Raw genomic sequence first — 13330 nt, 5'->3', positions numbered from 1 at the left:
ACTGTCACTTCAGAGCCATAACCTGCCCCTCCCATAGTGGGACACCTAGATGGCGGCGCACAGACCCATTCGCCGTCTTCACACTGACTTCTGGTGACTTTGCAGATCGCACAAAGACTTGGGGACTGACCGGCGTGTGATCTGACGACCCGGTGGCATACCTGAGTCGGGAGCAGTTGTCAAGGGAGGTCAGTCATGCCAAATGGAGTTAACCTCGGACTTAAAGCTCTGAACCCGTCAACCCTACTGGACCAGGGAAGGTCCAACCGGGTTTGCCGGAGCAGGGAGAAAAAAGGGGGCCATTGTGACGGACTTTTTACCTATATGCTTCAGTTTAATCCTCCCTGCTTGTTTAAGGCTGTTAATTGTAATTACTCTTCTGCAGCTAGCCCTGTTTCAAATGTTAATTGTTCTAGCCCTGTGTTTACTGGTTACTGTGATTAGATAAGTGGCTTGTGTTAATTATGCTAATTGCTTCCTTGTGATAATTATCTCTCTATATGCGGTGCCGAACCGGCTAGCTACTGAGTAGTTCAAAGAAATATCTTTATTTCAAAGGAGCTGTATTGAAGACCCCCCACTGTGTGAGGGGGGCGGAGATTTGTCATTGTAACAGTTGTAACCACATATAAGCTCTGGTTTCTTATGATTAAAACTCTGTGTTGTTCAAGCAGTAAGCTGGTCTCATGTGTGGCTTTCTGGGCGATTCCAGGGATATCCCTCCTCGTGGAATATTGGGGTGATTTTCGTTATGGGAAGAAGGGAACGTTGACGGGGATATCATACCGATACCGTCACACAATCTACTGCAGGAAATCTTACCATTGTGGGAGTGGCAGAGACACAAACTACTGCAGGAAGAAATCTCACCATTGTGGGAGGGGCAGAGACACAATCTACTGCAGGAAATCTCACCATTGTGGGAGGGGCAGAGACACAAACTACTGCAGGAAGAAATCTCACCATTGTGGGAGGGGCAGAGACACAATCTACTGCAGGAAGAAATCTCACCATTGTGGGAGGGGCAGAGACACAAACTACTGCAGGAAGAAATCTCACCATTGTGGGAGGGGCAGAGACACAATCTACTGCAGGAAGAAATCTCACCATTGTGGGAGGGGCAGAGACACAATCTACTGCAGAGAAATCTCACCATTATGGGAGAGACAGAGACACAATCTACTGCAGATAAATCTTACCATTGTGGGAGGGGCAGAGACACAAACTACTGCAGGAAATCTTACCATTGTGGGAGGGGCAGAGACACAAACTACTGCAGAGAAATCTTACCATTGTGGGAGTGGCAGAGACACAAACTACTTCAGGGACATCTCACCATTGTGAGAGGGGCAGTCACCAACTACTGCAGAAAATCTCACCATTGTGGGAGGGGCAGTCACCAACTACTGCAGAAAATCTCAACATTGTGGGAGGGGCAGAGACACACAATGCTGCAGAGAAATCTCATCATTCTGGGAGGGGCAGAGACACAAACTACTGCAGAAAGATAGCTCCCTATTGCAGGAAATCTCACCATTGTGGGAGGGGCAGAGACACAAACTACTGCAGGAAATCTCACGATTGTGGGAGGGGTAGAGACACAAACTACTGGGGGGAAATCTCACCATTGTGGCAGGGGCAGAGACACAATCTACTGCAGGAAATCTTACCATTGTGGAAGGGGCAGAGTTACCAACTACTGCAGAAAATCTCAACATTGTGGGAGGGGCAGAGACACAAACTACTGCAGAAAGATAGCTCCCTATTGCAGGAAATCTCACCATTGTGGGAGGGGCAGAAACACAAACTACTGCAGGAAGAAATCTCACCATTGTGGGAGGGGCAGAGACACAATCTACTGCAGGAAGAAATCTCACCATTGTGGGAGTGGCAGAGACACAATCTACTGCAGGAAGAAATCTCACCATTGTGGGAGGGGCAGAGACACAATCTACTGCAGGAAGAAATCTCACCATTGTGGGAGGGGCAGAGACACAATCTACTGCAGGAAGAAATCTCACCATTGTGGGAGGGGCAGAGACACAATCTACTGCAGAGAAATCTCACCATTGTGGGAGGGGCAGAGACACAATCTACTGCAGAGAAATCTCACCATTGTGGGAGGGGCAGAGACACAAACTACTGCAGAGAAATCTTACCATTGTGGGAGGGGCAGAGACACAAACTACTGCAGGAAATCTCACCATTGTGGGAGGGGCAGAGACACAAACTACTGCAGAGAAATCTTACCATTGTGGGAGGGGCAGAGACACAAACTACTGCAGAGAAATCTTACCATTGTGAGAGGGGCAGAGACACAATCTACTGCAGGAAATCTTACCATTGTGGGAGTGGCAGAGACACAAGCTACTTCAGGGACATCTCACCATTGTGGGAGGGGCAGTCACCAACTACTGCAGAAAATCTCAACATTGTGGGAGGGGCAGAGACACACAATGCTGCAGAGAAATCTCATCATTGTGGGAGGGGCAGAGACACAAACTACTGCAGAAAGATAGCTCCCTATTGCAGGAAATCTCACCATCATGGGAGGAGCAGAGACACAAACTACTGCAGGAAATCTCACCATTGTGGGAGGGGCAGACACACAAACTACTGCAGAGAAATCTTACCATTATGGGAGAGACAGAGACACAAACTACTGCAGGAAATCTCACCATTGTGGGAGGGGCAGAGACACAAACTACTGCAGAGAAATCTTACCATTGTGGGAGGGGCAGAGACACAAACTACTGCAGGAAATCTTACCATTGTGGGAGGGGCAGAGACACAAACTACTGCAGAGAAATCTTACCATTGTGGGAGGGGCAGAGACACAAACTACTGCAGAGAAATCTTACCATTGTGGGAGGGGCAGAGACACAATCTACTGCAGAGAAATCTTACCATTGTGGGAGGGGCAGAGACACAAACTACTGCAGGAAATCTCACGATTGTGGGAGGGGCAGAGACACAAACTACTGCAGGAAATCTCACCATTGTGGCAGGGGCAGAGACACAATCTACTGCAGGAAATATTACCATTGTGGAAGGGGCAGAGTTACCAACTACTGCAGAAAATCTCAACATTGTGGGAGGGGCAGAGACACAAACTACTGCAGAAAGATAGCTCCCTATTGCAGGAAATCTCACCATTATGGGAGGGGCAGAGACACAAACTACTGCAGGAAATCTCACGATTGTGGGTGGGGCATAGACACAAGCTACTGCAGGAAATCTCACCATTGTGGGAGGGGCAGAAACACAAACTACTGCAGGAAATGTCATCATTGTGGGAGGGGCAGAGACGCAAACTACTGCAGGAAATGTCATCATTGTGGGAGGGGCAGAGACGCAAACTACTGCAGGAAATGTCATCATTGTGGGAGGGGCAGAGACACAAACGACTTTGGGGAAATCTCACCTTTGTCTCTGAGCCTCCTCCTCTTGACGGGTGGCAAGTACTTTCCACTGAAAGTGCGTTATGATGTCACTGCGATTGAAGATGGTAACTGTTCTTTGACTGGTTAAAGATGAGAAGGTCTTCTCAATGGTGAGAGAGTTCTTGTCTAGCCGCACGTTGATATCAGTCGCTGCGCCATGAAGACCGACACAAATATCTTCCCCTGAGAAGAAGACAAACGTGATGACATCACTAAATGACTTGTAGATTATACACACATGTGAATTATGTGGATTAGATAGGATGGATCAGGTCATACAAGTAACACACAATTACATACAATCCCTCCTGTTCTGTGTCACACAAATAACGTCACCAGATAACTGTCATTTATCCCACAAAGCGGACAGCTTGATGTGATCTCTGATAGGGGCAATTATCAGCAGAGATAACACTGATCCCATCATAGGATCACACTGGACATCCTGATATAACTGGATCTGTTGTGCCAGCCTAGAGCTGCCACTAAAAAGTCTACAGTGCGACTGCGAGGTATAGCTGGGTACAACAAGAGCGCCAGGCAGGGCCAAGCCAAGGAGGGGAGCAGAAAATGCCGCTGCCTTGGGAATTTCAGCAGGGGGGGGGGGGCGCAAAAAGGGTAAACTATGAGGCTGAAGTAGCCCACAACTCATAAAGGGGAAAAGGGGGGTTGGGCGCACTTTGGCCTTTTCACCTTGGGTGCTAAAGAACTTTGTCCTGACATTGGCGCCAAGATGGCGAAGCTCTGAGGTCATGAGTGATGTAAGAACACTGGATCAAAATCCAGCAAGGCGTCAAATTCTGAGGGTACATCCGCCGTTATATTTTTCTTATTTAACTAGTCCCATGTGGTGGGTGTATTAATTTACTTTTCTTTAACCTCTTTTTCCTTTATTTTTAGATGGTGGTCCTGCCAGTAACACACTTCCTGTCTTAGGATAACAACACTCCTCCCTGTATTTTATCTATGGAAAAGCAATGTCGTCACCCTAGGAGAGGACAACCAAACTTCTCCCATCCTCCTCATCAGGAGGTGTACTGTAGTCCTCAGAGAGAACTGGGAACATTGTAACTAATAAGAGTGCAGCACAGGTAAAGAGCACAGGAAGTTATAAGCTCACTGGATTTATTTTCTTATCATATACAGATGTAATAAAAACAAATTCAATGGTATATGTAACAGACTAAAAGGGAGCAAAAAAAGAGAAGGTAATTTTTAGGATTAATATATATTGTAACTCTTCCCCCCCCCCCCCCATTTTTTCAATGACAACTACTTGCACTAAAGTGGGAGGATAAGATGTTGCAGGGGAGTGTCTTTCAGCGTTGAAGTGATTGTAAAGTCTTGTTTTAAAAAAATACCTCCTCTGTGCAGTTGGTTTTGCACAGAGCAGCCTGTATCCTTCTCTTCTCAGGTCCCTCTTTGCTGCTCCTGACCCCTCCCTCCTATCGAGTGCCCCCTCAGCCAGTAGCTTTCTTTGGGGGCACCAGAGCCGAGTCAGAGCTCTGTGTATCCATTCAGACACGGAACCCCTGACATGGCCCTGCCCCCTTTCTCCCCTGGTTGGCTGACTGACTTTGATTGACAGCGGCAGGAGCCAATGGCGCACTCCACTGCTGTGTCCCAGCCAATCAGGAGGAGTGTCCCGGACAGCCGAGGGACTCGTGGATATCGCTGGAGAGAGAAGGGGCTCAGGTAAGTAATTAGAAAGTGCTGGGGAGGCTGCTACACATAGAAGGGTTTTTATCTTAATGCATAGAATGCATTAAAATAAAAAAACCTTCTACCTTTACAACTTATAAGCCTGTAGCTTGTCAGTCAGCACATGACCATGCCCAGTCCTGCCCACTGCTCTGTGGGTTGACTCTTACTAAAACTTTCCCACTGTGAGCTGCAGTGTCTAGAAGGGGGAGTCGCAAAAGATGGAGATTTTGGCTCAGTCAGGAGAGGTAAACCATGTTTTTGGTTACTTTATGAGGATTGTGCATCACATAGTTTTTGGATCTGGTATTTGTTTAGTTGTACTTAGATCTAACATTTCCCGCAGGTACAGCAGTCCATTCAGATAAATAGGCTCCTGTGCCTGTGCAGGCAAGACGCGCTATAGTGTGAATCTATTGTAACTGGGTACTTATCATATAGACTGTATTTTGTGTGGCATCCTTACAGTCTCTGTGCCGTCTCTGATACAGTAATCTCATGGAAACTTGTAATTTATCCTCACAGTGGGGAAATAATCTTTCCAGATCTTACCGTAATAGTCAGATCTATTCTTCCTATCGCTAAGGAACCTATGATTCATAGGTGGAGATGGCCCTTCCCTACATCCATATTTAGTCATTTCTGACTTCAACCTTTTTTTGGCTGACAATAAACAATTAGACACTCTCGTGGTGTTCCGTCACTCACCTGTATCATAGTGGATCAGTAGATTCTGTTTGTGATCTCCGACTTCCAGGGGTTGGAACTCAACCGTCACCTGCATGTTGTCCCCAATGTCCAGTGTTCCTGACAACGGTTCCACACTGAATGGTCTACAGCACATGGGGACAAAATGGTTAACGTATGGAGGGGGTCTCATTTATAAATGAAGAACAAATGAAACAAATGTGGTTTATCCACAGAAACTGATCAGAAGTTTCTTCTCATCCTCTAAACCAATGATTCTCAACCCTGTCCTCAAGTACCCCCCCAATGGGCCATATTTGCAGGTTTTCCTTTATCTTGCACAGGTGCTTTAGAAAAGAGTCAATGGCTTGTTATTTTGGACAGCTATTTTATCTAAGAGCCCTTTCACACTGCCAGTGCCCGGGCATTGGCGGTAAAGTGCCGGTAGTTTTAGCAGCGATTTACTGTCGTTTTTGCGGCGCTTTTTGGGCGCCAGCGGGCGCTTTCAACCCCCGCTATCGGCCGAATAAAGGGTTAAAACCGGCCACAAAGCGCTGCTGCCGAGGCGCTTTGCAGGTACTTTGGCGGTGCTGCCCATTGATTTCAATGAGCAGGGTTGCTTTATGAGCGGTGTATTCGCCCCAGTGTGAAAGTACTCAGGGTTTCACACTGGGATTGCAGATGAGGCTTTTTTCAGGCATTTTACAGGCCTGAAAAACATGAAAGGGCTCTAAGAGAAATTCTGAAAACATAGCCTGTTGGGGATACATGAGGACAGGTTTGAGAACCACTGCTCTAAACAGCACCAAAAAAGATGACTGTGATTGGATGCCACCAATGCTTCCTTGTGTGCTGGGGTGTAATGGATACCCCTGTGTGCTGGGTATGCTGCATCCCCTGTGGGCGGGGTATATTGGATCCCTGTGAGCAGGGTATGCCAGATCCCCTGTGCTCTGGGTATAATGCATCAGCATTTTTGATTCCTGTGGCAGGGGATTTTGAAAGCTGTATGTGCTGGATATACTGACTACCCAAGTGTGCTGGGTATACTGGATCTGCTGTGACCTGGGTACACTGGGTAGCCCATATCCTGGCTATACTGGATCCCCTGTGTGCTGGGTATACTCGATCCCATACGGCTGGGTATACTGGATACCACTGAGTGCTGAGTACACAGCATCTTCTGTGTGCTGGGTATACAGGGTCCCCTGTGTTCTGGTTCTGTGTCTGGATCCCTTACGGCTGGGTATACTGGATACCTCTGTGTGCTTGCTGAGTAAACTACACTGTGTGATGGGTATACTGGATCTCTTGTGGCTGGGTCTACTGGATACCTCTATGTGCTGGGTATACTGGATACCCCTATGTGCTGGGTATACTGGATACCCCTATGTGCTGGGTTTACTGGATACCTTTGTGTGGTGGGTACACTATATCCCCTGTGTACTCGGTATACTAAGTGTGCCATGTGCTCGATTTACTTGAGGGACTGTGTACTGAGTATATTGGTTAGTACTCCACATATTATTATCCACATATTATATTATATTACCCCCCACATTGGGCGCCCTCACACGTACCTCTCTGTCAGAAATTGGAAGCAAGCTTGGCGATTCCCAATGTTTCGAACCAGCAATGTTTTCTGGGAATTGTATTTCACAGGGCACACCTGGAAGCTGAACTCATCTGGAAAGTCTAACACGGCACGAGCACCAATGGCTTGGATCGGAACGACAAACTTCTCCCGCTCAGTAATACAGATCACTTGGTGGAAATAATCCTGGAAAGAAGTATACAGCAATAATTAGATTACTGACACGCCATGTACAGTATATCCCATTTACCACTAATCATGGCTGGATGGGGGATGTACAGCAGAGTTATATGAATAATGATTAATATTACAATGAATACGTCGTTTTGGGAAAACGTCGTTTTTTGGACATGCTGAAAAACAACGTTTTTTTTCATGCTGAAAAATGATCGTGTGTACGCGGCATCTGACTCCCTAGGATGTCCTTTTTATACCCAGTCATGGGCATACTGACCTGTTGCCATATAACTTGATTAGTTGAAAAAATGTTCTTCCAGCTCTTCCTTGTTAGTGCCACCTACTTTGCCAGTTTTTTGTTGCCCTGTCCCGACTTTTTTTAATGTGTTGCTGCCATCAATTTCAAAATCACCTTATTTTTTCTTAAAATGGTACATTTTCCCAGTTTAAATATTTGATATGTTTTCCATTATGAATAAAATATGGGTTTATGAGATCTGCAAATAACTGCATTCGGTTTTTATGTAGATTCGACTTTTTTGAAATTCAGGTTGTATATGATGTCATTAATCCAAGGCCCCGTACACACGAGAGGATCGATCCGCTGGAATTGATCCGCGGACCGGTTTCAGCGGATAGATCCCCTGGTGTGTACAATCCAGCGGATATTTTTCCGCTGATTTTTTCCCCCGGGGATGGATTTCCAGCGGATCAAAATCTCTTAACATGCTAAGAAATCGATCCGCTGGAATCCAGTCCAACGGATTGATCCGCTGGTCTGTACAGACTCACCGGATCAATCCGTCCGAATCCATCCCCCGCATGCGTCGTAATGATTCGACGCATGCGTGGAAGTCCTTATGTCACAGCGTCGCGCACGTCGCCGCGTCATCATCGCGGCGACGGCGCGACGCGTCACAGCGGACGGAATTCCGCGGGGATTTTGATCTCATGGTTAGTACAACCATGAGATCAAAATCCGCCAGAGGATTTATCCGTGGAAACGGACCTCCGGACCGTTTCCGCAGATAAATCCTCTCGTGTGTACTAGGCCTAAGGCCCCATACACACGATAGAATCCATCCGCTGAAAAATCCCAGCGAATGGGTTTCAGCGGATAGATCCTATGGTGTGTACAATCCAGCGGATCTGTTTCTGCGGATATTTATCCCCTGGGATGGATTTCCAGCGGATAAATATTTGATGACATGCTATCAAATCTATCCGCTGGAATCCATCCCAACGGATGGATCCGCTGGTCTGTACAGACTCACCGGATCCATCAGTCCGAAGGGATCCCCCGCATGCGTCGTAATGATTCGACGCATGCGTGGAATTCCTTATATGACAGCGTCGCGCACGTCGCCGCGTCATAATCGCGGCGACAGCGCGACACGTCATCGCCAGAGGATTTCAGCGCGGATTTCGATTCGATGGTGAGTACACTCCATCGCATGGAAATCCGCGCAAATCTATCGAGAGGATTTATCCGCGGATACGGTCCGCTGGACCGTATCCGCGGATAAATCCTCTCGTGTGTATGGGGCCTTAGACATGATCAGTATTCTTTTATATGATGTCATCACTCTTGGGCATGGTCAGTGTCCTTTCATAAGATGTTATCACTTCTGGACATGGTTAATGTTCCCTTATATCAGTGGCTCTCAACTCCTGTCTTTAGGACCCACTAACAGGCTGGGTTTTAAGTATTACCATGGTAGATGCAGACTATTATATTGCAATCACTGAGCAGCAAATGATATCACCTGTGATGTATTTGCGCTATCTTGCAAACCTGGTCAGTGGGTCTTGAGGATAGGAGTTGAGAACTACTGCCTTATATGATGTCATCACTCCTACAAATGGTCAGAGTTCTCTTATATGATATCATCACTCATGGACAGAGTCACAATGGGTAGAGTGAAGGTGGTGAAACACAGGATTGTGGTTACCGTCTGTCCCAGCAGATGCCGTTTGTCTCGGGTGTGCAGTTGATCCGAGGGAAGACAAGTCACTGGGGGAATGCTGTTTATTGGTGCAGGTGATGCAACAGAATTTGTCAGACTTTCTAAGACATTAACGGCACCAGAGGGGAGCATTTCCCCAAGGCCGAGTCATGGCGACTGAATGTTTTATCAAACAAACTTACACACAAACAAAGTTCCTTAAAGAGAACTTAACACCTATGCCCGGTACACACGATCCGATTATCGGACGAATGATCGTTTTTTTTTTTTTTTGTATGCTAATCTCACGTCGAATCTGATGAGTTTACTAAAGTCACGAAAATTCTCGTACCGCAGAATAAAAAATCGGAAGTGATGTCATGTGTTGTAATGCATTTTCAAACGACAGCTGTACTGATTAAACGAAAATCGTACGATCTGGCATCGTACGAAAAAAAATTCTGTCCATGTCCGATAGGATAAAATCGAATGAACTGTCCTGATCGGCTCTCGGAAGCTCTGTACTAACGATCCGATTATCGTACAATCGATTCGAAAGCGGCATTTTTCGTACGATTTTCGGATCGTGTGTACGGGGCACTACAGTTGCCTGTGCAACCAATAGGTGACCCTGATGCAGCAGAGGGAAACATAAACCTTGGGGCAGATCCACAGAGATCTGCACCCGTGCAGCGTATCAGAGATACGCTACGCCGCCGTACCTTACCTGGCTTTAGTTAGAATCCTGGAAGAATTTGCGCCGTAAGTTACGGCGGCGTAGTCTATCTCTGGCGGCGGAATTCAAATCGGCGATTAGGGGGCGTGTTTCATTTAAATGAAGCGCGTCCCCGCGCCGAATGAACTGCGCATGCTCCGTTTCTAAATTCCCCGCCGTGCATTGCGCTAAATGACGTCGCAACAACGTCATTTTTTTTAACTTAGACGTGAATTATGTCCATCCCGATTCACGGACGACTTACGCAAAAAAAAAAAAAAATTCAAAATAAACGCGGGAACGACGGCCATACTTAACATGGCATGTCTAACTATACGCGACGAAATACCAGCTTTAACTATACGCCGGAAAAAGCCGACTAGAGGCGCCGGCCGCTCGTACGTTCGTGGATCGTCGGAAATAGCTAATTTGCATACCCGACGCGGAAAACGACGTGAACGCCACCCAGCGGACGCCAAAGTATTGCATCTTAGACCCGAAGGCGTACACCTGTCGGATCTAACCCAGATGCCGTCGTACCTTGGTTTGAGGATTCAAACCAAAGATACGACGCGGGTAATTTGAAAGTACGCCGGCGTATCAGTAGATACAGTAGATACGCCGGCGTACTCGCTCTGTGGATCTGCCCCCTTGTATTTAGACTTGTGCACAATGCAAAAATTTGTTTAGTTTAGTTTTCCGTCCTGTTGATTCGTAATCATTCGTAATTTTGCTAAACGGGATTTTTCGTGTTCGGACTAATTTGTATTTTCGCAAGCGTCATTTTTCATTGAATCAGAATGATTCTTATTAATGTAAGCCTTATTTTTAGTTGATTTATAATTCGTACTTTCGGTAGAGTACATTGTTTTTCGTTGATTCATACATTTTTTTTTGGTTCGTTGATTGGTAATTTTCCGTGTCTCTCTAACAATGGTGCTGCCTAACGTGCTTCGAATAGATTTGTACTTTTCTAAATACATTGCAGTTATTTGTAACGATTTGAAATCTCGTATTTTACTTTAGTTTTTTGACATGCGGCTATAGCCTCTGCCCCTGTACACCATTTTGAGAGGGAGTTCAGCACGGTGAGGGAGGAGCAGAGCAGAGAGTGTTATTGTTGGATGTGTGGTTGGGATCACAACAAGTCGACTTGCTGTTGAATTAGGCCGCATTAACGCAACAAAGAATTATGCCAAAGGCATTCGGGCATTCGCTATTTGTGATATAATTTATTTCGGATTCGGTTTTATTCATAATTGCTTTGTTCGGAAATTCGAATGCTTCCGAACCCCTGAAAAAGTTGCTAAATTTGTCCGAATTTAGATTTGTTACGAAACAAATTGCACAAGCTTACTTGTATTATTAAGGCTCTGGGTATATGTGGAGATGATGGGGGAATATGAAAACACTTAACTGGATTCGGGTAGATCAGCCTAACTTTAGGCAGGCGTAGCGCATCTCATATACGCTACGCCGCCGTAAGTTAGAGAGGCAAGTGCTGTATTCACAAAGCACTTGTGTCCTAAGTTACGGCGGCGTCACGTAAATGTGCCGGCCTAAACACGCCTAATTCAAATTGGGAAGAGGTGGGCGTGTTTTATGCTAATGAATCGTGACCCGACGTGATTGACGTTTTTAACGAACGGCGCATGCGTCGTCCGTGGACATATCCCAGTGCGCATGCTCCAAATTATGCCGCAAAGACTTATTTGTTTCGACGTGAACGTATATGACGCCCAGCCCCATTCACGGACGACTTATGCAAACGACGTAAAAAATATTAAATTTGACGCGGTTCCGACGTCCATACTTAACATTGGCTGCGCCATCTTTTTTTGTGGAATAACTTTAGGCCTGAAACCGCCTTACGTATACGGCGTATCTTTACTGCGACGGGCAAGCGTACGTTCGTGAATAAGCGTATCTCGCTGATTTACGCGTTCTAGGCGTAAATCAGCGTACACGCCCCTAGCGGCCGGCCTAAATAGACAGCTAAGATAAGAAGGCGCCCGCAGTCGTATCTTAGCTAGATTTAAGTGTATCTCAATTTGAGAATACACTTAAATTTACGACGGCGCAGATTCAGAGTTACGACGGTGTATCTACTGATACGCCGGAGTAACTCTCTCTGAATCTGGCTACTTGTGTGTATTGATGATGTCGGGACACTGTTTACAAAAGACTTATGCCGCGTACACACGATCGGAAATTCCGACAAGAAAAGTCCAATGTGAGCTTTTGGTTGGAAAATCCGACCGTGTGTATGCTCCATCGGACTTTTGCTGTCGGAATTTCTGACAACAAAAGATTGAGAGCAGGTTCTCTATTTTTCTGACGGAAAAAGATCCTATCGGAAAATCCGCTCGTCTGTATGCAATTCCGAAAAAAATGCATGCTCAAAATCAAGCAGAGCCGAACTGCCTATTGAACTTCATTTATCTCAGCTCGTCGTACGTCTTGTACATCACCACGTTCTTGACGGTCGGAATTTCCGACAAGATTTGTGTGACCGTGTGTATGCAACACAAGTTTGAGCCAACATTCCGTCAGAAAAAATCCACGGTTTTCTTGTCCGAATTTTCGATCCTGTGTACGCGGCATAACAAGAAGTAGAATGAGCCAGCGGATGTGAGAAAATGGGGAAGAATGTCACATTATAAATCAGATGAAATACAACCTAATCTAAAAATGTAATCCATGAATCCAAAGTGATGTGAGACGCCCCTATATGTCCATCATTGTGCCCTCTGGTACCTTGTTCTCCTCGGGGGTGAACTGGATCCGGAATGTGGAGGGCATGCCCGGGGCCACTTTGTTACAAACATCACTGGGGCTGATGATTGAGAAGTAGGGTGAATTCTCCTGAACAACTTTCACCAGCCGCGGCACCTGCAACAACGACCAAATCAAAGACACAAGATGGTGGCAATAGACATACTAAACACGTTGTATATCTAGTACATTAAAAAACAATATATACACCAAGAGGGGTCATGTTATGGCATGCTGAAATCCACGTTTAGGTGGAATGTGTTAGAACAGCTTTTCTTAACCAGGGTTCCTT

At 46.1% G+C, this 13330-nt stretch overlaps 1 protein-coding gene across 1 annotated transcript in view; it reads right to left on the bottom strand.

Moving 5' to 3' along the window:
* The window catches only part of HYDIN (HYDIN axonemal central pair apparatus protein), a 159070-nt gene that overhangs the window by 126929 nt on the left and 18811 nt on the right, over nt 1-13330 (bottom strand). Inside the window, exons 5-8 of the mRNA XM_040329299.1 lie at nt 13021-13155; nt 7412-7611; nt 5853-5977; nt 3425-3626 (exon numbers count right to left, since the gene is read on the bottom strand). Of these exons, the coding sequence (XP_040185233.1) occupies nt 3425-3626; nt 5853-5977; nt 7412-7611; nt 13021-13155 (662 nt within the window). The remainder of the gene's footprint in view (nt 1-3424; nt 3627-5852; nt 5978-7411; nt 7612-13020; nt 13156-13330) is intronic.

Source organism: Rana temporaria, chromosome 11 (assembly GCF_905171775.1).
Source record: "Rana temporaria chromosome 11, aRanTem1.1, whole genome shotgun sequence".
Classification (NCBI taxonomy): Eukaryota; Metazoa; Chordata; class Amphibia; order Anura; family Ranidae; genus Rana; species Rana temporaria.
The sequence above is the reverse complement of the archived record's forward strand: the minus strand, read 5'-3'. Positions and strand labels throughout refer to the sequence as shown.